Raw genomic sequence first — 25256 nt, 5'->3', positions numbered from 1 at the left:
CACTCTCACTCTCACTCTCTCTCTCTCTCTCTCCCTCCCCTTCCTTCCTCTCTGTCTCTCTTCTCTCTTTATGTGTGTCTTTCTTAGAGTGGTTAATGGGGGCTTTTCTAAAGGCTGTATTAGGAGTAATTTGCAGTGAGCAGTGACTGATCTCCTGGCTGTGACCCTGTCTCTATGCTGAAGGGTACAGGAGAACCTTCCCTTGGCTGACAGCCTCCCAGCCTCCCAGCCTCTCAGCCTCCCAGCCTCTCAGCCTCCCAGCCTCCCAGCCTCCCAGCCTCTCAGCCTCCCAGCCTCTCAGCCTCCCAGCCTCTCACCCTCCCAGCCTCCCAGCCTCCCAGCCTCCCAGCCTCCCAACCTCTCAGCCTCCCAGCCTCCTAGCCTCTCAGCCTCCCTTACGCTTCAGAACAGACAGTACTTAAGGTGGGCTTAAGTGTCTAAGCCTTTCATTCATATTTCTTACGTAATCATCCCTATGCAAGACGCAATGCTACAGTATACTTTCTATCTATCTATCTATCTATCTATCTATCTATCTATCTATCTATCTATCTATCTATCTATCTATCTGTCTATCTGTCTGTCTGTCTGTCTGTCTGTCTGTCTGTCTGTCTAATATATCTCATCTATATGTGCGTCTGTCTGTCTGTGCTACGTAACTTTACTGTTGGCTACTATACACTGCCCTGGAGTGAGTTTCTCTCAAGTCCTTAAGGCTGGGAGTGACTCCTTAGACACAGATAATGTTATGTGTCATGAATATTGATGACGCTTTCTAAAGCTCCTCCCACACAATCCTCTGGGTGTGCTAGCCAGATAGCATGATACACAGGGGTTTATACAATATTCATCTGCTCAAATTGCTGTGTGACATGGCGTGTAAGTATGTCGGGAGTAGCTATTCCTTATGAGATTGTGTGCCTGTGCGTCTGTGTGTGTGTGTGTGTGTGTGTATATTGCATGTCTATGCTCTACCTGAGCTAAGATCATGAGGTGCATCGCCATCGCGTGTGACGATGACAGGATGTCACCAGGGTGATAAAGGGAAGTGAACCATCTGAAGGCTCCCAAGGCCTGTCACCTGCTCCCTGTGTGTTCAGGCACATGCCACACCGCAGAGAGGCAGGCTAGGTGTTAGCGGTTTTCAATAGCGCTCTTCATCTCACAGCACTCCAGCAGGCTTGTGTATCATCCTATTCCCGACACAATCTGCAGTGGTACACATATACCACTAAATCGGAAGAATATACACAGAGGAATGAGGCATGACATCACGTTTAGAAACCAGAAGAGCCCAAGGGAGGCCTTGTCTTCAGAATCACTGCCTGATTCTGGTTCATGCACGAGATATCACTCACTATCACTGGTGATGTACAATGAGGCAGGGGATTGTCTTTGATGACCAAAAAGAATGTGTGAACATTCCAAAGAGACAGCTGGATTCTCCCGAGCCCGTGGAACCACTTGATCCACAACGCAGATTCCCAGCACAGAGGAAGTCAAATCTGTTTCAAATGAGTGAGAATCCGATTATTTTGATTCTGATTTATTGATGTTCCTCCATGGTTATTGTGGATATCCTGCTCCCCATTTGGGACTAATCAGGATGACCCACATGTGTGGAACAGATTTATATCCCTCACTGTCCTCCTCTGTGTCGACCTGGTCATGCTCTCAGCCACGCGCCTCAGTCGTCAGTACTGGTCAGTGCTTCCCTGAAGCCCATACTACAATCTGATTGGCTGTTAATCAGAGTCCTTGTCGATGTGTTACTTGGACAGGGTCACCCATCTCTGTCACACGACACCCCCACCCTACCCTTCCCGCTCCCCCCCCCCCCCATCACCCCCTCTCCCGACCACCGCCCCCCACCCGTGTGTGTCCGAAGAAGGGGTGCCCCCTCAGTGCTCGAGCAGAGCGACGGTCCTCGTGAATCATTTAGAGATGTCAAGTGAGCTCTTGAATTATGGAGAGGACACGCGTTGCGGCGTGAATATTTCATGGCGTGTGAAAGTGAGCAGAAGTGCTCTGCGGGGGGGGGGGGGGGGTAGGGGGGTATCTGCGGACTGCCCCGCCATCGAGACGAGGAGACTGGGGAGGGAGAAGCGGGGAAGATGGTGAATTGGTCGGGCGAGGACGAAACCATGTGTGGTGGGAAGGGAGAGGACTGGCGGGTAATGTGTTGCGAAGAAATATGGAGGGATGGAGCGAGCGGGGGGGGGGGGGGGGGGGGGGGGGGGGGAGGGGGGGAAGATTGAAAGGGGGAGGGGAAGATTGAAAGGGGTGAAAGAAAAACCAGTGCTGTCACTTGTCATGAGGGTAAGCTGCTCCATCAAATTCAGCAAGCTGGGGAGGAGAGGGAGAGAGAGAGAGAGAGAGAGAGAGTGAAGAGAGAGAGAGGGAGAGGAAGAAAGAGAGAGAGAGAGAGAGGCAGGAAAAATGGAGAATGAAAGCAGGGGGGAGATGTTCATCTCCATGTTTGTGATGCTACATTAGCTCCTACTCCACAGCACACAGGTACAGAACCTCCTGGGGAGAGAGAGGGAGAAAGACGGATAGGAAGAGTGAGCGTGGGCCGAGGTAAAGAGAATAGCTGATGACACATGACTGAGTGTTTTCAGAGTGTGTGTGTGTGTGTGTAGTGTGGAGAAGGATAAATATTCGGGTCCATTAGATGTATGATTGTGTATGGATAAGGAGGTGTGTGTGTACAATTCTGTTCAACTTTGTGTGACAGCTGGGATTATGCTGCCGATGGATCACCGTCATACAAGTATGTGAATGACTGATTGTTTCCTGTTTGCTCCATGTATGTGTGTACACATAACACATGCACATGCTATTATCCTCGTCAGTGGCACACAGAGTGTGTGACGTGCATCAGATATAAACAATAAAATGCCAGGTTGGAATCTGCCTCAGGCAACACTAATGTGTTTGCAGACTGAGGTGATTCTTATCCTGCTGTTTTTCACAAGACACACACACACAGGTCTTTTTACAACGTCAGTCCTCAATGTAAAAATAGCCATTCTCTTCTCTAAAGGAAAGCATCCCAGAGCAATTTGAACCGATGTACTTCTTAATGAAAATATATTGATATAATTGCGTCTCAGTTAAGCAGAGATTGTGGTTGTGGGGCTAAGCTGATTTCCTGGTGTCAGATTTGAATAATGATGATTACAGCAGAGTGGTCTTGCTCCATGAAGACAGACTGGCCTTGCATACTGATCACCTGATCTGCTGCTGTCAAGAGGGGCTTCAACACAGTGTTGGCCAGTCAGCCAAACCAGCTTTCGAAAGACTACAGGTCTGGGCTCACATTCCTGCATAACTGTTTCAAGGGATTCGTCGTAATGACACCATAAGAGATGTTTTGCAGAGAGATGGTTGTGGGGAGAGAGGTAGGACAGGACTGGGGTCAACATATCAAAGGTCAGGTCACCGTAACAACTCCCTGGAGACATTTCAAGGGGTGCTGATAGACGTCTGCTAGAGGTCAGCGGGGGTTTTGTTTCGAGTGTGTACGTGTGTGCGTGTGTGTGTTTTTTCGGTGTGAAATGGAATCAAGTGGACGAAAAAGCTTCTGAAAGCTGACGTGGCTTATAGAGAGGGAACACAATGAATCAAAGCCATTACTCTGTCAAAAGCAAAGCATGGTGGTTACTTTGGTTTCGGTGCTCTCATTTCCTCCCTTGGTCTTTCCCGGGACTTTACGTGCCTGCATGTGTGTGTGTGCATTTGGGCATTTGTTTGAGTGAATGTTTGTGCAATTGTGTGTGTCTGCTTGTGCATTTGTTTGTTTGTCGTGCTGCAGGGTTTAGCTGGTAGTGGTTATGATTAAGCTGGCTTGGTTACTGCCCAGAGACTGTACTGTGTGGCTCTATGGTTGTACTGTCTTTACAATGTGTGTCTGTACTGTATGGATGTGTGTCTGTACTGTATGGATGTGTGTCTGTACTATATTGTACTGGATGCATGTGTCTGTGTGTCTGCATGGAGCACCAGAACAGCCTCCACTAGTACACAGTTCAAAGGCAGGTTGGCTGACTGATGTCATGTCTGCTGGGTGGGCCACGGCTAGTGTCTGGTCTGGCTGTGGTTCCCTGGACCTCCTAGCTGGGGGATGTGTGCGGCTGTCTCAGGTCAGAGCAGGTTAAGGTTCATACCGTGATGCATCACTAAACGGCTTCTTCTGTCTCTTCCCAGGCCGTGTTCACGGTGATGGAATTCAACCTCTAACCACAAAGGCGTCTGCAGTCCATCCATCTCTCCATCCTCCCCTCTCTCCATCCCTTCGTCCATGAGCGGTGTCCCACACCCTGAGGGAGGTGGGAATCTGATGAGAGAAGAGGAGAGAAGACACAGGAGCACAGCACACCTGCTATGGCTAGCGGTATGTCACTGCACACACACACACACACACACACACACACACACACATGTGCACGCTAACACACTGTGTTCAGAGTGTAAGCCCCTCTTTGTCTCCTTCCAGCAGCGGATGGCTTAGGCCACCTCGGCGGTGAACATCCAGGCCACCTCGGCATGCCTGTTTCCCATGGCGACCACGGCGCCTGGGCCACGGCCATGAACAACCTGGGCATTGTACCCATGGGCCTCACCAGCCAGCAGCTGGTATCAGGTACAAGAGACGCTGGGCTTCTCGACTCTACCCCTCCTCTTCTTCCTCTCTTCCCCCTCCCCTCCTCTCCCTCCTCCCCAACTCTACCCCCTCCTCTCCCTCCTCCCCAACTCTACCCCTCCTCTTCCTCCTCCCCACTCTACCCCTCCTCTTCCTCCTCCCCACTCTGCCCCTCCTCTTCCTCCTCCCCACTCTGCCCCTCCTCTACACTATCCCACTCCTGCCTCCATAGCACGTCTTCAACAGAAGAGCATGGTAGCTCATAGCTGAACAGCAGTGGAGTGGCAGGGCAGCTCACCTCTACCGACCATAGTTCAGTCCACAGTAAACAGAGTACTTGGCCTGCAGCTGCTGTCTGCAGCGGGGCAGTGCCAGACTGGGCAGACCAGACTGCAAATGCACGGGAGAAGTTCTTTGAGTTCTTGTCTGTTGATTTTGACTGTGTCGTCCCCCCCCCCCCCCCCCCCCCCCCCCCCCCCCAGAAACAGGGTGAGGGGTTGACCGGACGGCTTTTGCTGTGCCTTACGTCCTCGTTAAATACCTTGTATAATTTAAGAGGTTATGAGCTTGGCATGCTATTTTCTACATCAAAGGATTTTTATGACTTTTCACTTTTTCTCCAGAATACAAAATGATTGTTAGCTCATATTCTGCAGGTGCACTTCTGCAACCTTCCTGTTCTATTGTTGTCTCGTCATCAGTGGAGAATAGAAGGTATCATGTAGTCAAGGAAAGTGAAAGGGGGAGGACAATAGAAGAGGAAGTATCTCTCTAATGACTTGATTTCATATGTCTTGCCATTCACACTGCTGGTGTGCTAGCACTGCGTATGTGTGTGCGCGCGAGAGTGACAAAGGTAGAAACAGAGCGAGATAAACAGAGGTAGAGAGTGTCAAAGACAGAGGAAATGAAAAAGGGTAAGTGTGTCGGTGTGTTCGCTGCTAGCTTTGTGTGTGCGCGCATTGGGTTCCCTGTGGTGCTGCTAAGTAAAAATATGACTGCAAAGCCACCAAGGATGGAGGTTAAAGAAGAGTCTGAATTATTTTTGTTTTGATCAGCTTGACAAATGACTCAGCAGGCTGGGGTTGTCTGTCCTGCAGGGAGCCCTGGGTTAATAGAGTCTAGCTGGGAGGAAGAAAAGGTCTCCAGACCTCCAGAATCTCTGTGGGTTCTTACACATGGTCACAAGATCACACACATTTACAGCTACAATATACTGTTACAGCATATAAACTGGCAGATAGGCAGGCAACCAAACCAAAGACAGACAGACAGGAAGACAGACAGACAGACAGACAGACAGACAGACAGACAGACAGACAGACAGAAACAGTGAATGCTATTTTGAAAGCACTTTGGGAAACTTGAGGAAACACACACACACACACTTCAAAGAGTATTACTAAGAGTACTCACAGTAATGCTGACTGTTTGAGAATGAGCAATATGAGATTTTCCCAGACCAATGAAACTGTTAAAGAGACAGGGCTGGAAAACCACTCAGCTGTGGAATATCCCACAGCATCTGGATCAAATCAAAATATAGGTCCTACTCACGAAAATGGTTCAAGGCTAAACAAAATGAAATCAACCTATAGACTCATGTTTAAACATATGAAAATGCAACGAAAGCACGTTCTCTGCCCTATGCATGATCCATAGCTTCTCCCCATTACTAGGATGGTGTCATTGTCAGGATATTATTGTGAGCTATATTAGCAGAGCACACAGGGAGATTTGGGAGTCTGAGTTGTGTCTAAGCCCCTGAATTACTAAATGCACGGATTTAACTCAGGAAAGCTTGCTTGAATAGGAAAGAAGTCTATTGTGATGTGACGGAGAGAGTTTTAGTATACATGGGACCATTATTGAGCTGGAAGAGTGATATCCCTTTTCTTTGTCATTTACATAAGTGGTTTTCACTTTAAGAATGTACTCTAAAGGGTAATTTTCAAATAACATGCTTGTCTTGAGGATAAAAGGAGAACAATTTACTCTTCACTACCACATAACATATATTACCATATATCTGATTACCGTATATATGATATACCAATATCATACTATTACCACTGATGCGGATTCTTGGAAATTCCAAGATTGTCATCATGGTACTGTGGCACGGTTATAGCGTGTCCAGTCAGTCACTGGTCTCTCTCTCTCTGGAGGGACTCCATCTAAGGTTTCTCTCTTTATATCTCTTTCTCTCTCTTTCTTGAAGTTTCTCTCCCTCTTGTGAGAGAAACTCTTGTACAAACAGCTCATTAAACAGCTGAAACTGATGGAGTTGATGCACACACACTTCGGGTCAATCATAACCTCTAATTAGTTCTGAACACAGGTGGTATTGGCGTCAGAACCTGGCGCTACTGGGTGTTACCGTACAATTAGCTCTGTGGAGAGGTGGTAGTTTCAATACTGACTATATGTATGAATTAAATCTACCCTATGAGGCATGGATGGCTGCTTTGTAGTGTGTGCTGTAGCAGGATACAGGCACTGGAGCCAGCCCTATAACCTCTCATTCATAATTCATGGCTCTCTTTGCATATGAGACAGACAGAGACTTGAAGACAGACAGACACCCACATAGAAAGACTCAGAACTCGGATGAAAAGCAGTTTTTAATGAGCTGGGAACAGAGATGGATAAGAAGAGGACCCTTAGAGCAGGAGGGTGGAAGAGAGTGGGGGGGAGAGAGAGAGAGAGAGAGAAAGAGAGTGAGACATCTGTGGAGAATAAGTATGGAGAGAGATAGAGGTAAAAGGGAGATGGAGATGTAGGCACGGGGAGATGAAGACGGATAGAAATGGTACAGGAAATGGGAGAGGGGGAGGGGGAGGGGGAGGGGGAGGGAGGGGGAGGGAGAGGGAGAGGGAGAGGGAGAGGGAGAGGGAGAGGGAGAGGGAGAGGGAGAGGGAGAGGGGGAGGGGGAGGGAGAGGGAGAGGGAGAGGGAGAGGGAGAGGGAGAGAAATACAGTAATTGGATGAAGGAAAAGTGTACAGGTACTGTAAATTTGAGACATTGGAGGGAAAATGTGCAAGGCAAGTCTTTGTGTGGGTCTGTGTGTGTAACGAGGTTATGGAGTTTCTCTGATTGATGACATCTCACCTTCGTGGTAATTAAAGCCAGCTGTTTCCTAGAGGGAGATTCAGCCCTCATTGTATCCTAGAGGAAAGAAAGAGAGAGAGAGGCGGAGCGAGAGAAAGAGAGAGAGAGAGAGAGAGAGAGAGCGAGAGAGAGAGAGAGAATGAAAAACATGGAACGAGGGAGAGGGAGAAAGGTGGAGGAGAGAGGGGAGGAAAGAATTGCTTAAATCATGACAAATAGAAGTGTGAACTGTGTCTCTGGCAGAGCTAACAGGGCTGGAGGCCAGGGAAAGCTTCAGGCCTTGAATCATTTTCCTTTGGAGGAAGACGGAGAGAGGAAGCAAAAAGCCCAAACAACATTAGAGGATGATGGATGCGGGGCACTAGGAAGTGTAATTTACCTGTTAAAACCATCACACTCTGCACTTTAATGAGTTTTCCAAAGATCTGCTGAATATCAGTTTACACATGATTGTGACTCAGGAGATCCATAGATAATCTAATCGGTGTTCCCTTTTTCCTTCTTACAGAAACATTTAAGCCTCTCTCGCTCTCGCTCTCTCTCTCTCTCTCTCTCTCTCTCTCTCTCTCTCTCTCTCTCTCTCTCTCTCTCTCTCTCTCTCTCTCTCTCTCTCTCTGTCTCTCTCTCTCTCTCTCTCTCTCTCTCTCTCTCTCTCTCTCTCTCTCTCTCTTTCTGTCTCTCTGTTTCTAGTCTTTCATTCCCTTCCCTCTGCATGGAATCAGTCTAACTTCTGTACGCATATGAATACAAATCACTCACAAGGTTTGATATATAGCCTAATCAATCCACCTTCATGTTGTGTTTCTGGACAGGATATCAACAGCATATGCTGCATTCTAATCTATAACTGTCCACAAGCCGCTGACAAATAATCCATCTTTTCTGAAAATGACTCCTGTTGTCATTTAGATAAGCCGGTGAATGTATGTGCGTGCGTGTTTGTGTTTGCGCACTCCGTAACTTGACTGCGTGAGATGACATGTGTCTCCCGATGTGTTGGGTGGGTTTTCCACCCTGTCCTATTGTGTTACGAAGAGATTTCAACAGTGTACCCACCACCTGGCTTAGTCCCCACCAGGCCCAATCACTTTGAGTCAACGTTCTCCTGTCACACTGCCGGGGAACAGAACCCCGTAGATCAGTCACATGCTCACACGGCGCTCCTTTCAAGCGCCGGCCTGGCTGTGACAAAAGTTGCATTTGTGTCAAGCTGAATTTCGTTTGCTGCTGACTCAGGTGAAGAACAATTTAAGGCGGCACTTAAGGCGGCACTTAAGGCGACGCAGCTGTGATGTTGAGGTTAGGACGGGGGTGTGCTGGATTGGTGTTTGTTCCGTTGTGCGGCTCAGACACACGGATTTCTTCTCCGAGATTTTCCCCGCCTCTCCACCGCACCGATAGTTCTTTCTTCGCCATTCTTTCTTGTCCAGACTCCTATTTATGGTTAGGGCTTTCAAGCGTCTGATGATTATTGACCACCCGCCTCCCTCGCTTCCTGTCTCATCCAGTAACATCTCTGTCCGAGGCTTTCACGAGTCTTTCATTTCTCCCGTCTCTTCCCGAGCCTACCTTTTCTCTTCCCTCCATCTCCTCCTCTCCATCTGTATCAAGGGCTTTGATCTTTCTCCCCTCCGGCTCCTTCTCTACCCCTCTCACCCGGTGCATCCAAACTCCTCTTTCCTCCCTTATCCCCCAGCCCATCTCCCACCTATCCTCCCTCTCTACTCAAGTCTCTCTCCAACCATTTCTTCTGCCCCTCCCTCACACTCGCACGGTTATATGACTCTTCTCTTGTCCTCCTCTCCTCTTTCTCACCTCCAGACTCGATCTGTATCCAAGGCTTTGACCCGGGCCTGGGCCTCATCGGCCCCATCAACCCCATGATGGCGGGCATCAGCCTGGTGCCCCCTCCGCCTGTGCCCCCCGACATGCCCATCATTAAGGAGATCGTCCACTGCAAAAGCTGCACCCTATTTCCCCAGAACCCCAGTAAGACCACCACAATCCATCCAGATTCTGCAGGCTGGGGATTGCTTGTAGCTAACATGAGGGATCAGAACAGTTTCAATGTGCTGCATGTCTTTCCACAGTACGTGTAAACACCAGTGTGTGTCTTATTGCTGTGCCTCATATCTATGACCCCAGCACAACACATGGTATATCTATTTCTGTTGTGCCAACCTTGTCGTTTATTGCTTCAGATTGTGTTATTGTCAGCGTGTTCTAATAGGGCTTCCTACTCAAAATCTCATTGATCCCTGAAGAAAATCAAGGGAATCCATTAGACATGGAGCTTCGTTGATGCATGACAAATGAATCGGATTTTCTTTCGTTCATCTTTACTCAATCTAACGATAATGAGTAGGATGATCATAAAAATGGTATGGTTGTTTCAGACATGACTGCTTAATCCTAATGGCCCCACTGGGTCGAACTCGACGTCTCTCTGCTTGTTTCCTCAGACCTCCCCCCTCCTTCGACACGTGAGCGCCCCCCAGGATGTAAAACTGTGTTTGTGGGCGGACTGCCTGAGAACGCCAACGAGGAGATCGTCAGGGAGGTGTTTGACCAGTGTGGAGAGATCATAGCCATACGCAAGAGCAAGAAGAACTTCTGCCACATCCGTTACAGCGAGGAGTTCATGGTGGACAAAGCCCTCTATCTCTCTGGTGAACACACTCCCTCAAACTCACACAACCCCCCCCCCCCCCACCCCCCCCCCCCCGCACCGGCAGACTCGACAGACTCACACATACCAACACACTCTGACCACATGGACACACTCCCAACACACTCTACACATGACTCACACACACAGACATGTGAGATGTTAAATGTGTTCTGCTGTTCAAACTAACAGCCAGCATCAGTTATTTCTTCCAAGAGAATAAGCATTCACTACCAGTAATGAGTCTAACCTTCTGAGCTGCCTGCATGATAATGTGGGCTGTTGCCGTATCTGGAGAAGGATACAAATCTTTCATTTTGTGATCAGCAGAAAAAATAAGAACAAAATCGTGGTGCGGAATTTCGCAGTCGGCGTGGAGTGAATCTCAAAGAGCGGGAGTGCGTGTGTGTCTGTGACTTGCGGTTCAGTATGTGCTTGGTGCCGTGTGTGACTGTCTTTTTGACCCCTGTGTCGAACCCCCACCAACCCTCCCTCCACCTCCAGGGTACCGGATGCGTATTGGCTCCAGCACTGATAAGAAGGACTCTGGGAGGATCCACGTGGACTTCGCCCAGGCTCGGGATGACCTGTATGAGTGGGAGTGTAAACAGAGGCTGTTCGCCAGGGAGGAGAGGCACCGCCGCAAAATCCACGACGACCGCCTCCGACCGCCCTCGCCCCCTCCCATCATGCACTTCTCCGAGCACGAGGCAGCCATGCTGGCGGAGAGGTTGAAAGGTGGGCGGTGCCAAAGGAACTTTGTCTTTAGGAGCCTGTGGAATCAGGACTTGAGGTCTGGTCAGGAGTAGTGATGCTCTAATGTCGTCTAAAGCTGCATCTCCCCTGTGCGATTTTTTGGGGATAAGTGTGTGTTCTCGTGTGGGTGTTTGCGCGTGTTTGTTTGTGTCTTTCACCTTTCCACTACTACCTCCAGCTGTGTCCACCCTAGCTCCCCCGTATTGCGTTTGTGTGTGTGTGTGTGTGTGTGTGTTTTGCAATGTTTCAAACTGCATGCTATGCCACCTATGAATTTGTAGAAGAAGAAAAATGATTGATTCAAATTCTCAACATGAGTAGTCAAATGAGTAGTCAAATGCTGACACACCTTTACGCCTGTTATCCGTGGATTGAATTAAACTGTGAAAGCGACCTCTCTGTAGACGTCATGTCAAATTGACATCAGCAAGTGTCAGACATGATTAGATATGAAAACAGTAACATTGGGAAAATGCAATTGTCTCGTTTTTCTTATCGCTCCAGCTAATTAGCTATCGATTTCCAGGCATCCTCTGCTAGAGCCTGCAAAGCTCTCCTCTCCCCTTTCGGCGGGCCCACGTTAGAAGCTGTTATTTATTGGAACAAGATTGAAGACAGCCTGGGGCGCGGAGGGAGAGAGGGATGTGTGATGGTGGAGGTCACCACCACTCCTCCTTTCCCGTCACTCTCATCCCTCTGTCCTCTGCAGAGTTCTCCGTTGTGAAAAGGCGGTTTGACTCCACTGCCCCCTCTGGCTCATCAGCAAGCACAGCACAGCTTCCTGTCTGCGTGCGAAGGGGGCCCCTACTCTGTCCCTCTTTCTCTCTCACCCCCCTCCGCCCTCTCTATCCCTTTCTTTCTTTCTTTCTTCCTTTCTCTCTCGCTCTCTTCGTCCCTCGCTCTCTTTAGTTATTATTCTTTTCTCTTTCTGTTTCTCCCTCGGTCTCTCTCCCTCTCTCCCTCTCTTTCTCTCTGTATCTTTACCCCCCCCCCCCTGCCCGCCCTCCCAGCTGTGGTCTGAGGCACTGCGGACCCCTCACCCTCCTACAGGAGTTGTGAGCAGGACTCTAGACGGGGGAGGCAGCTGTTCCTCCTCCTCTCGCCGCATGAGGCGTGTCATGATGGGGTGTGTCATGTCAGTGTAAAGGCACGTTGGGTGCTCGCCAGAGGCCACCCCGCCTCCTCCCTCTCCGTCTCTCCACCCTTCCGGCCCTCCTCAGCCACTCAGTCTTCTCCTGGAGCCTAGCGCTCCTGGATCTCTTCATCAAATCCTACAGGCAGGAGATTCCGGGACCGTAATTCCCGTCGTCCAATTTTTTTTTTTTCGCATACTCTCTGATTCTGTTTTCTTCTTTTCTGTTAATTTCCTCACCTGATTTATTCTCAATGTTTTGGTATTCCTCTCCTTTGTTTGATGCCTCAGTTTTCTGTTCTGTTTTCTGGCATTAGGAAGCTTTTTAGGCTTTTGTAATCATATCCATTCAAACATCCTGTGGATAATGTTTTCAAATGAGACTGGTGGGTAAATACTTGAATCATGTTCATTACCTCATTACTGTCTTTCTGCAGTAGTTAGAGTAGAGGGCTTGAGCTTTCAACTGGTACCATGAAAGGATGGTAATGACCACCATTGAGACCACTGGGGTGCGTGTGAGTTTGTGTGTTTGCACATGTCTGAATGAGTGTGGGTATGCGTGCATGTAGACCTTACCATTTCCAACTTACACCACAAATAAGCAGAAGCCAAGCGTCTACAATTCATGTTTTATGTCTAAGTCTGGGGGAATACTGAACCCATTCTACCTAGTGTTGCCCTGCGATGCTCTGATTCACTGTGTCCACTGTAGTGTGACTGCACATGCCTAACTCTACTCAATAGACCTGCTACTGCGCTTCGAAAAGGGTTTGCAGCTATACAGCAGAGCAGGTTGCGATGCCGAGGGTATTGAACTCATTTAATGATTTCCAATTCACTGTTCTGCAATCGACTGTGGCACTTTTCAATTATTATTCAAATGTGAAAAATACACTTGAAAGAGGCCCTTTGAGAGAGGGCTATTACCAAGGAAAGTCTCACGAAGAAGCTCTAAGTAAAAGCTTCCATTCATGTTAGAAATGCTGTTTGGCTTCTATCTGCTTTAACTGTGGTACGAGCCAAAGCACAACAGGCACAGGTTGGTTGCATCGTAATATTTTCTGATATTGTATGCCCATTGTTGAATCTTGTTGACGTCTAGATGGCCCGAGATTGGTTTGTCTGACATCATGTGCTAGTTTAGTTCTGGCCACATGACAATATTAACTCAGACAAAACATCTGCTTATCCTATTGTAAGTCTCCAACTGACTCAAATCCAATGTTTTTATTGAAATGTTTTTATTTAAAAAAGATTATGTTTGAGTTTATATTATATTCATATTTTCAACTTATCAAACCACTCACATAACCTGATATTATGCAACATGATATCCAAAGGTGATTTGAAAGTTTATTTAAATGAGTTTACAGGAGCTCTGGACCACCAGACCTTTTGACTGGCTAGTACCAGACACGCAGTACTGACTGACTTAATTATATGAAAAAGGTTTTCAAGGAACATTTTCTACAAATAAGTATGTATCATAATTATAGAATAATATAATGTCAGACGATAAAAACAAATGATAATATCTATGCAACATACCTGTGCCTCCTGGAAAGACTCTGGAGATGTGTATGGAAGTCAGTTTGACTGCAGTCCGGCCCACAGTATGTTCTTCAGAGACTGGGCACTCAGAAGTGTTTTACTCCTGGAACTCCTGAGTTTGTGTTTGCTTCAGAGACAGAAAAAATGTTTTTCTTTACTGCTCTTCAGAGATCCTGAAACATCTAATATCTCAACCTTAACCTTCTCCTCCCTCTTCCCCACTCCACCTCTCATCTTCCTCTCCCTACCATCCATCCTCTCCATCCCCCTCTCTACACTCTCCTCCGTTCTGCCCCTGTGCTTACTGGTCCCTGCTCCCTCTCATCCCCCTCATCCCCACTCTCCTCCCTCAGATGACCACAAGTTCAGCGAGGCCACGGCGGTCCTCTTCACGTGGATCGACCGCGGCGAGGTCAACCGCCGATCAGCCAATCATTTCTACTCCATGATCCAGTCAGCCAATAGCCACGTGAGGAGGCTGATGAGCGAGAAGGCCCAACACGAGGAGGAGATGGAGCTGGCCAAGGAGAAGTTCAAGAACGCCCTTCTGGCTATACTCAACCAGTGTAAGGACACACACACATGAACACACAACCTAGCAACACTGAACACCTGTTAGCCTGTCTCATCCAGTGTGAGAAAGACGCACACACATTAACTTCTAACCTATCCAAACGGAACACCTGCCGGCTGTAGTCACTCAGGGTAAATACGTACATATTTACAGGACAGTAGACTCTATACTTATGTAACCCAGCACACCTGCGGCGGGATTCTGACGATCCACCTCCACCTCCACTCCCACAACACCTGACCAGCTCCCGTTAGTCTCCGTGAAGCCCCCTTCGCGTACGCTCCACACGCACACTGTGGAGCGTACGCAAAAGGCAAAAGGCAAAACGTCGCGGCGACGTTTTGCCTTTCTAAACGACGTCGAGTGAATTTACTCAGCGGGCAGGTTCTTATCCCGTCTCCATGACAACCGTCTTCCCATGTGTCCTGTGATCGGCTCCATTATCCGGTTCCCCACGGTTACCCATGCTGAGATACAGATTAGATCACCATCGGCTACATCTAGACCCCATTCCTAGATGCTTCTTCCTTCCTACAACACGTACTGTACACTGGTGCTAAAATACATTTTGTATTCAAAACTAACATCTCCTACCCGCATAGAACAGTTGGCACATACAGTACAGCATATGGTTTTAGTGCAGTAAGGCCGCCAGCCAGCCAGCAATACGTCTGTCAGGGTGACTGTAGTCCAAGCCCAGAGAGAGGGGGCTCTGGCTGGGTAAGTACAGTGCAGTGCCCCTGGGAGCTGTCTGTCTGTCTGGAGCTCCGGTGTGAGATCTGCAGGGGAGGATCAGGTGGTCTGCCTCACTCACAGGTAGGCTGCAGCATCACCACAGCAACACGGGGCATCTCAGGCCTGTGGCTCGTCGTCCGCACAAGAATGCACAACGCAGACTGAGGGGACTTTCGGGTCCATGTGTAAACAACAGAGAAGCCGTGTATCACATCAGGGCCTTTTGAGGATATTACCATGTACGAGGCTGCTGTTGTGGCGGTTTAGCATCTAAGTCGTCTGGGGTGCTCCTTTATGGGAAAATCTATTAGGGAAAAACCTTGAAGACATGGTTCAGTCGAGGGATTTGGGCTGTAATGTCGTGTATTGTGTTCTCTGTAAATACACACCACTATGATAATGACACTGCCAGACCTCTCTTTGTTTTCATGAATATGACTGTCAACCTCGAAACCAAGCATTACTTTTGAGGCAACGTTTCACGACAGGTGGAGATCAAAAACGTAATATCGGTCTCATCTAGTTAAACTTTGACGACTGTCATGAACCAAATGTGGTTTCTATCCACAAATCCTACCAGACCGTACCATTTACTGTATGGTCCACCCGAATACAGAGGCTAGGTTTACCTCGAGTACAACATACTTCATTGACAGCTGTGCTCCACCTTGTTGCAGTGTTGCCTTAGTCAGTCCTGAAGGAACTGAACCTGCAGGTCATGAAATGTAAGTACTGTACAGCACGGGAGAGGAGAAGCCAGGAAACCTCTGGAACTGGTCTGGACCTGGTCTTGACCTGGTCTGGACCTGGTCTGGACCTGGTCTGGACCTGGTCTGGACCTGGTCTGGAACTGGTCTGGACCCAGTCCATCAACATAAATGAATGCCATTATCAGTTTGATAAAACAAGAAGATTACACCGACTAAATTACAATCAAGAGGTGCACAGAACCTGGCGTCTGTGCTTGTCACTGTGTCCCCAGCCTCTAGCCCCCATCCTCGAGCCCCTGGCCCTGGCCTCTCCTCTGCACCTTCTGCTGTGTGCCTCAGTGGTACCAAGCGCTACATAAACGGCTTGTCTTGTCTTGACCCCCCCTATGACCCCCCAAAGTCGAGCAGATCACAGCCGTGTTCACCGCCGCCACCCGGCAAAAGGCCTGGGACCATTTCTCAAAAGCACAGCGCAAGAACATAGACATTTGGAAAAAGCAGTGCGAGGTTGGTACATTTCTCTTTTTTTTCACCCCCCCTCCCTTTCTTTCTCCTTTGTCACAGTTTGACTGCTCAGGAGACAGACAGAGACAGACACTCTAGCCGGACTGACACAAGTCAAGTGTACATGAAGCCGTTATTTCACAGAGTGCCTTGCCATCACAGTTACAGTAGATTGACGTCTGGAATTCAGATATTCTCTGTGTCTGTGTGTGCGTGCGTACGTTTGTGTGTGTGTGTGTGCGCGCGTGAGTTCTCCTCCTTCCTTCCTCCCTACCATCGTCGACTTTTCCATTTGTCACATATGTACCGTATCCAAAGATCTGATGCTTCCTCGAAAGTGTGAGCTGCTGCTATGGTAACAGCCGTTTCCAGGGTTAAGGCTTAGATCAATTATTCATTGACAGTCAAATCTGGATGAGAAGTCAGGCAGCTGAGGAGCTCTTTTCATCTAAGCTAGAAATAAAGCTCAAGGAATGGGGATACTGGTCGGTTGCACAGATGGTGATTTTAAAGGGACAGTGTCTGTCTCTTTTTGGGGTAAATGTTAAAACCAAGAACTTGCCAGTCAACACATGTCCTCCAGATTTGTCATTTCCCTTTAGCCAAGTCAGTAAGAATGGAAAACATGTGGATCGTACTGTGAGGTAAGACACAAGGTGAAGTCAGACACAGCCTACGCAGTCAGAACCTATAACGCTGCCAATGTGAACCCCTTATATTTAAAGGGGTTAGTATTCTTGGTAAGTGATACTGAAGCGACAGCTTCCACACTATTGAATGCAGCGTTCTCCGTGCACATTAGCATGGAGCAACATTTGGGAGAGAGAATACCGCTACCACAGTGAGATGAGTTAATTGCCTAAACATTCGTGAAATCCCTCTGGTTTTGACAACTGCGAATCAGAGATAAAGGCGTTTCCTGTGTAGCGGTTACAGCCCTGCAGGTCTGTATGGAAGGGACACAGTTCCTGTTTCATCTGACACTCCTTTAAATGAATTCACTTTATCAGATTTTACAGCAGACACATGGAAGGGAACATGTGGGATGGGATTTCTACATTCCAAACCATTCCAGTCCATGACTAATAGACTGTCTACTCAATTTGGACAGATGATGTCGAAGTTAGCCTTTGTGAAACAATCTAGCATGAGATCATTCGATTTGGGTAGACATGAAGACTGATCTTGCAGGAACAATTAAGGGCAAATTCAGCTGGAGTATTGGTTTTGAAATATTGAAAGGGCCAGAATCTCCCTTTTTTTAGGATGACATCTGTTTAAGAGTACAGCCCTGAGGCACTTAGGGACCCTCGCTCCGTCTTTTGGTTGTGATGTCACAGGAGCTGCGGAACGCCCACAGCGAGGAGATCATGGGGATTCGCCGGGAGGAAGAGATGGAGATGTCAGAGGACGAATCAGAGGAGAGCCCTTGTAAGAAGACACGCATGGAGGAAAATGGTAGGACAGACACTCACATGTTCACTTGGCAACATCGCTGTAAATCATACTGTAGGCGTTTTGATCTGGATCTTTGGATTGATTTAACAATTAACTTATTTGCATCAAGTGTACTCGCTTAGGATTCATTGTTTCTTAGGTCCCAGTCAGAGGCAAAACAGGAGGTTCTTTACAAGAGACAATTTACAAATAACAAATGGTACAAATGTATTTCCTCTACAGGGAATCATTTCTTATTTCAGAGTTCAATGGATTGTCCTCCGACAGTGTCTATTTATTCTTTCTTCTCTATCCTTGGTCGTACAACTGAGACCAAGAAGGTGTTTCATCTTAGTGTCAGACAGAATTATTAATGCTGGCTCCGAAGAGATAGGAAACAGTGTGTGTGTGTTTGAGGCTACTGGTTGCTATATGTCTGTCCTGGCAATGGATACCAGACACACACACACACACACGCACACAAACACACAGCTTTCCAAAAGTGTGTCATGTGGTTCCTGAATAAAAGGGTCCAAAGCTATGAAGGGGGCAGATAAACAGGGATTTTCCTCTTGACGTGCTGTCCTGTGCCCTGCCCAGGTGTGTGTGGTCAGACGCAGGCCTCCCTGAGGGAGGAGAACGACTCCCTGCGCTGGCAGCTGGACGCCTACAGGAACGAAGTGGAGCTACTGAGGAAGGAGCAGGGCAAGGCCTATCGCCCCGACGACGACCACGCACACACTCACGAGGGCCAGCTCCAGCTGCTGCAGCAGAGCATGCACAACATGCAGCAGGTACACACTCGCAGACACGCGCGCGCACACAAAACGTGTATCGCTGATGCAGTGTCTGCACCAGTGAGCAGGACATTCAGCTCTCCCAAAAACAACTCTTCCAGGGCAGAGACTGCATCATTCTTATTTGTTCTGACTCTTCTGTCTACCTGACTTAACCTCCCAGCATCGGACTGGATGCAGATTACAACAGCTCACCAGTCTGCGCAGGCTCCCGTGTGCAGGGACTCCGTGCATGTGCTGTTTATGCTAGCCCTAAAGTGTGTGTGTGCCTTTCCTCCAATCCAGGGTGTCTCCTCTGGTTTGTCACCTCTGTTCTTCTTGTCCTCCCTGCATTGGTTCCTGCGCTGTCACACTGTGTAACCGCTTTGCGTTGTGTGTGTGCGTGTGTGATTGTGTGATTGCAGCAACTTTTGAGCCTGCAGGAGCAGCTGAGATCGAAAGAGGCAGAGCTAGAGCAGGCCAGAGACGAACAGCGGTACCTAGAGGGAGAAGTCCTGGCATTCCGAGACAAGGTGAGTGGACATGTTAATGTATTTTATTCTCTCTATGGCTCCTTTTGGAAAACTCTCCCTTTTTGCTCTTGCTCTCTCTCTCTCTCTGGGGGGCATCTTTATTTGTCTTCCTCACTCTTCTCTCTCTTTTCTCTCTCTCGCACACACGCACACACATAAACATCTGCCCCCACACACCCAAGTACAAGGTCCCCTGCCTGTTGTCACATTACTCTTCTCTCAGCGGGAGAAAAACATCCTAACATGGCTACTCCTTCCCTCTCATCTCCCCCTTCATCCCCTCATCCCCTTCACCACTCTGCCCTCACCCCTTCCTCTTAGCGCAACTCCCCATTTGTCTCTCTCCCTCCTCTCTCTCACAAAGTTCAAACACCAGGCCATTCAGCCAGCCTTCCTCTCAGGAAACTGGACGTCTGAAATCAGGCAGCTGCAGGGTGTGTGTATGTCTGTCTGTGTGTGTGTGTGTGTGAGAGCCAGCACAGTAGACATGATCCCTCATGTCTAAACCCCCCCCCCCCCCCCCTCCCAGTCTGCTCCCCTGCTGTGACTACTGATGCTTGGCTGCGGCAGTTACGGCCGCGACACTGCAGCCTGGATAAAATACGTTTGATGTCGCTTCTTTATTACAAACTCAAATGAAACACTCAATTGACTGACGGATGTATTCAATCGATGGCCGGGAAAGATGGTGACAGAGAAGGGTTGACCAGATGTAACAGCATTGCAAAGAATGTCTACTGTATGAGCATATAGCGTTGTATTTCAAACACAATAGCTTTTCAAATGTGATTCTTTTTAAGATTGCATTTCATCTTAATGATGTCATATCACAACCGAGGGGGGAAAAAACAGCTGTTTCTCTGGTTACAGCTGATCCTGTACAGTTAGTGCTGGTTACTGTAGCCTCAATGAAAAATGTAAGATATCATGAACAAATCTCATGAGGAGCATTTGCTGAGGGAAGAGAAACTCTCCTCTCATCAGCTAATGGAAAGATGGAGAGATGGATAGAGGGATAGAGCACAGATCGGTGGACATATGAATAAATAAAGCGCACAGACCTCTATTGATGTGCCCCTCTATTGATGTGTTGCCAAGAAAAGTTCAACATCATACATAAACCGACGGCTGCAGGACGGACAGTCATACCTGCTGCTGTTAGTATGATGTACTGCCTTGCTTCCTGTCTGTGCCTGTCGGCGACGCCCGTGTGAGACGAGTCGTCGTCACACTCGGATGATGTCACAGATCAACAGACACACAGCTCTGGTCTCTCTCGTCTCTCTGTCCGTGTCTCTCGTGTCTGATCTTCCTCTGTCTTCTCAGCTGTTGAACAATGGAGATACAGCGGAGGGCACCAACGGAGATGTGCCTGAGAAGGTAAACCTGGCACCCCCCCCCCCCCCCCCCACACACACACACACACACACACACACACACACACACACACACACACTCACACTGTCGTAGAGACAGTAAGTCAACCAGAGGTAAGGAGTCCCCCCCTGCACTCTGTATCACCTAGCTGCAGTGAGCTTTCTAAGTGCTTCCATATGGATGTGTCCACACAGAGGTCATATACCCTGGGCAGGAGAGGCAAACGCAACCCCCTGGGACTCTGTCTAGAGCTACTGTACATTAAGGGCATACGAAAGGGTGTTGTGGATTGTGTGTGTGTGTGTGGATTGTTGGCTCCCCTGGGTCCTCTGAAAGGCAGGAAAGTGCAGCGAGAGAGAGATTGACAGGACAACGCTCTCCGAGGAACAGCAACCCTAACACCGGCCAGCCACTCTTCTCTGATAAAAATAACACACGCGCGCACACACACACACAACTTCTGTGTTGAATTCCTAGCCGTCCAGTTACTGGGCTGGAAGGAGATTGTCGTCTCGAGGACACAGATACAGGAAACGCATCTCAGAAGCCCAGGGCGGAGTGTGTATTTATGTACACGGCTAGCTTGTTCACATCACCTCCTATTGCCCTGAAGAGGTCAACACCAGCCTCTCCCTGTGTCTGACCCTGGCCTTCACAATGAGCCCAGGGCCAAATACCGAGCACCAGAGCTAAGCTCTCGGAGAAAATACATTGTGTTACATGAAATCATCTTTACAATAATCTTTACATTTGAAGGATTTACCGCAATACTGTGCTGTATCTATTCTTATGTTCGTGTGTCTGTGTGTACGTATTTCCAAGGACTTACCGTGTGTGTGTACGTATGTGTGTGTGTGTGTGTGTTTGCAGGGCGTGAATGGGTGCATGGCCACTCTGTACCACACCAAGGAGAGGAGGATGGAAGGAGCCATGAGAGGAGCAGTGACATCAGAGAGAGAGGCTCTTCTCCTGGGTAATCCCACCCTCCACACCCTCCATACCAGTATGGAACACACATCACATCCTGTACACACACACACGCCATCTCTTTGTCATTTGAAGTCCAGTTCAGTTGAAGGGCCTCCGATCAAACTAAATCATGTCAGGATTTCTTCACACACACACACACGAAAACAAACACGTTGTCGCTCGCTCTCGCTCTCTCTCTCGCTCTCTCTCTCGCTCTCTCTCTCTCTCTCGCTCTCTTTCTCCCTCTGCCAGTTGCACATGCCATTGTGTTCACACACACAGAAACACACTCCATTTCAGAGCAAACTGGAGTGAAAACAGACGAGAGGGCTTTCAGCCTCTGCGGTTCTGAGAGCGGAGAGAAAGCGCGAGAGAGAGAGAGAGAGAGAGAGAGAGAGACTGTCGAACCCAAATTGTCTAATTCTCCTGTGGCTCTCCTCCCTCTCTTCATTCCCCGTCCCGCTTTGAGAAATGGAGTTCCCGACTTGAATGAGAGCGGCTTTATATCAACTGGAGTGAACACATAGAGAGAGGAGAGGAGAGGAGGGGGAAAGCAGAGGGGCGGGAAAAGCAGAGGGGCGAAGACGCAATTAGTGAGGACGGGACAAAGAGGAGGAGAGGAAAGGGAAGCGAAAGGCAAAAATATAGAAGAAAAGGGGAAAAGGAAAGGGAGAGGGAAGGAGAGAGCTGAGCCGGCCAGAGCCAAGCAAAGCAGAGCAGGCAGGAACACATTTATCTCTCTTAGCGGCACACACAGAAACCCAACATGAAGGAGAGGAGAGGCAGAGCTCTCTATCTCCCTGCCTGCCTGCCTGCGCAAGACCGCCACAGCTGCTGGGGTTCTCATTTCAAAACCAGCCGAGCCGTCTTTAAAGAAACACACCCATACACACATCATGCATAATGTCACACAGACACACATGCACGCGTGCTGTACGTGAACACGCCTGCATGTCTCTCACACACACACACACACACACACACACACACACACACACACACACACACACACACACACACACACACACACACACACACAGTCACACACACACAGTCACACACACAACATTTACATTTACACATGGACACAAACACAATCACCCCTCCCCTCCCTTTTTCCTTGCCACTGTTCCATATGAGCGAGCCAGCTCAGGGAATTGAATTAGGCCTCTCAGTAATTGGCAGTGTTACGCCATATAAATCAGGGAAATAAATATTGGCTGTGAATTCCCCGGGGAGGGCACTATAGTCTCCCCCCCCCCCTCCGCCCCGAGTGACTGCACTACCTTCGCAGGACCTCTCACAAGTAATCAACTCAAGAGCTGTTTCTGCTCCGCCCAGCATTTTTTTTACGAGGGGGGGTGAAGTGCATTTATGGCACGGCATGTCGGCAAGATGCAGATTGCTGCCCTGCTGGAAGGCCGGATATAAATGTACTCCCCCCCCCCCCCCCCATCTCTCTCTATAACCCCCACATCCACCCCCTCTCTCTATCTGCAGGCATCGTATCAACCTTTCTCCACGTCCACCCCTTTGGAGCCAATATAGAATATCTGTGGTCGTACATCCAGAGACTAGATGCCAAGGTAATCCACGTCACACAAACCCTATGGTTACGACAAAATACTGCATGGGAACAACCATAACTGTTTTTAAGAGAGTTTACAAAGAAGCGCGACCGTGTTTCTGACCACCCTCTTCCGCCGTCTCTCTCCTTTCATCTCCATCCTTCCCCCTCGATCGGAACCCTCCCATCCGTCCATCCTCGCCTCTCATCCCTTCATTTCCTCGGTCTCTGGGCCTTGCCTCGCTGCATTTCCTCTCGTCGTCTTCCTGTCCCTCCTCCCTCTCTCCCGTGCAGGTGTCGGCGGGCGAGCTGGAGGGTCTTATGGTGCGTCTGCCCAGCATGTTCCGTCAGGAGCTCAGCGGCGTGGGCGCCACCCTGGAGAAACGCTGGAAGTTCTGCGGCTTTGAGAGCCTGGGCTCAGCGTGACTTAGGGGCACACACACGAGGATCATGTAGACAACACGCAAGGCCGTCCTGGGGATGCGCACGGGCGACTGTTTGTGTGTGTGTGTGAGGAGGGGACATATGTAGAACACTAACAGCTGATAGAAGTTGAACCCGAACACTCTCAGGCTGACCCATTGCTCTGTGTGTGGGTTTGTCTCTGTGGGCCACGCAGCCTTGATGAGCTTTATTCCTAGGAAAAAAAACTGGAACAGAACTAAACGTAAAGGATCCCAGATGGACTTTGTGGAGGATTTATAGACACTGAAGAAGATAGATCCACTGGATGATATATCTACTGACAGGAGCAAGCAATGGCTACCAAGACAATAACTGGGACCCAGCATTCCGAACCAGGACATTTTCTAATACAAACCTTTCCTCCCCCTCTCTCTCTCTCTCTCTCTCTCTCTCTCTCTCTCTCTCTCTCTCTCTCTCTCTCTCTCTCTCTCTCTCTCTCTCTCTCTCTCTCTCTTTCTTTCTTACCCCTGCCCCCAGACCACCACCTCTCCCCCAACCATCCTCAACGCTACTGGACTGGGCTGTAACTCATCTGTCAGCAGGTCCAGGAATGCTGTTCTACTCCGAAAGGTACAACAAGGGGAGTGAGGGTTTAGGAGGGAGATTAGAGCCGGATAAGGCCTCCAGCACTAGCCCCTGTGACCCCTCCCCCCCCCCATGGTGCTGAGGAATTGAAAGCTGAAAAAGATGGTTTCACACTCAATAACTCCAGCTCTGGCTCCAGCGCTTCGCTTCTCTCTCTTTCTCTCTCTCTCTCTCTCTCTTTCTCCCCCGCTCCTGTTTCTCTCTCTTTCTGAGGCCTAGGACTGACTGGGCTATGTTCACATAATCTTTCAAACGGAGGCTCCCTCTCTCCCTCTCTTTGTCTAGTTTCTCGTGTCCTGTAGACTGGTGTTCTCTTCTGCCACAGTATATACAGTCTCTACATATGTTTCTTTTTTATCCAATAAAAATGTTTTTATCCAAATGGGACAGTTTATTCTGTTACTTTAAAACCAGATCCTCTGACAAGCTAAGCGTTGATATGTTAGATGAAGGCAAGTAATAAAACTAAAAAACTGATCACAAAATTTGAAAGATAATTTTCTATTATCCTTGATGATTTACAGTATGTCTATGTGTTTGATCTAGTTCTTCTGAACTGGTTAATAAGTGTATTTTTAACTAATAAAATTAAAATGTATATGATTTGTATAGCTCTTTATACAAGCATTGTCAAAGAGGGCTTCACATATGCCCATATAACTTGATAATAAAACGTATAATAATTGCTATGTCTTTTATGATACCATATAGTGTCCCTTGCCATAGAATACTACATGAACATTAACTAAATTAATAGCAGATGAAAAGGAGAGACTCTTCTCTGTCTAGAATGTCTGGTCATAACATCTGATGCTGTGTATCGAATTAGGACCGACAGCACACTGTCAATTCCACTTCACAGCAAATATGTGTGATGCAACATGAGGAAACTATAGTGGAGTGTGTGTGTGTGGATGTGAGTTTATGGGAGGACTTTGACTTGCCTGGGACTGACCTCTTTCTGACTGCCCCGTAGATCATCATAGTAACCATGGAGATGAAAGTACAGCATGTACCTGTCATAAAGAGGCAAGGCAGAAGAGAGAAGATTCTTTGTTAGCCCTGAGCTAACAAATAATAGTTATGTAGTGTGTATGTGTGTGTATGTGTGTGTGTGTGTGTGTGTGTGTGTGTGTGTGTGTGTGTGTGTGTGTGTG

At 48.4% G+C, this 25256-nt stretch overlaps 1 protein-coding gene across 1 annotated transcript; it reads left to right on the top strand.

Moving 5' to 3' along the window:
- Positions 1–4379: 4379 nt before the first annotated feature.
- Positions 4380–23475, top strand: enox1 (ecto-NOX disulfide-thiol exchanger 1). Its single transcript, XM_067259594.1, has 14 exons — positions 4380–4396; positions 4499–4645; positions 9579–9746; positions 10220–10426; positions 10930–11163; positions 14221–14433; positions 16287–16393; positions 17731–17848; positions 18428–18621; positions 19029–19136; positions 20463–20516; positions 21384–21486; positions 22983–23068; positions 23344–23475. Exons 1-14 carry the CDS (start codon positions 4387–4389, stop codon positions 23473–23475), a joined length of 1881 nt encoding a protein of 626 aa, XP_067115695.1. The 5' UTR covers positions 4380–4386.
- The last annotated feature ends 1781 nt before the right edge of the window (positions 23476–25256 follow it).

This window comes from Osmerus mordax, chromosome 2 (genome assembly GCF_038355195.1).
Source record: "Osmerus mordax isolate fOsmMor3 chromosome 2, fOsmMor3.pri, whole genome shotgun sequence".
In the NCBI taxonomy this organism is placed as follows: domain Eukaryota; kingdom Metazoa; phylum Chordata; class Actinopteri; order Osmeriformes; family Osmeridae; genus Osmerus; species Osmerus mordax.
Note: the sequence above shows the minus strand (reverse complement) of the source record. Positions and strands in the feature narration are given on the sequence as shown.

Bases quoted from the DNA above. Each gene is read 5' to 3' on its own strand.
- enox1 (XM_067259594.1), top strand. The intron at 10,427-10,929 runs GTGAACACACTC...CTCCACCTCCAG, and splicing joins CAAAGCCCTCTATCTCTCTG to GGTACCGGATGCGTATTGGC. The intron at 21,487-22,982 runs GTAATCCCACCC...CTCTATCTGCAG, and splicing joins GAGAGAGGCTCTTCTCCTGG to GCATCGTATCAACCTTTCTC.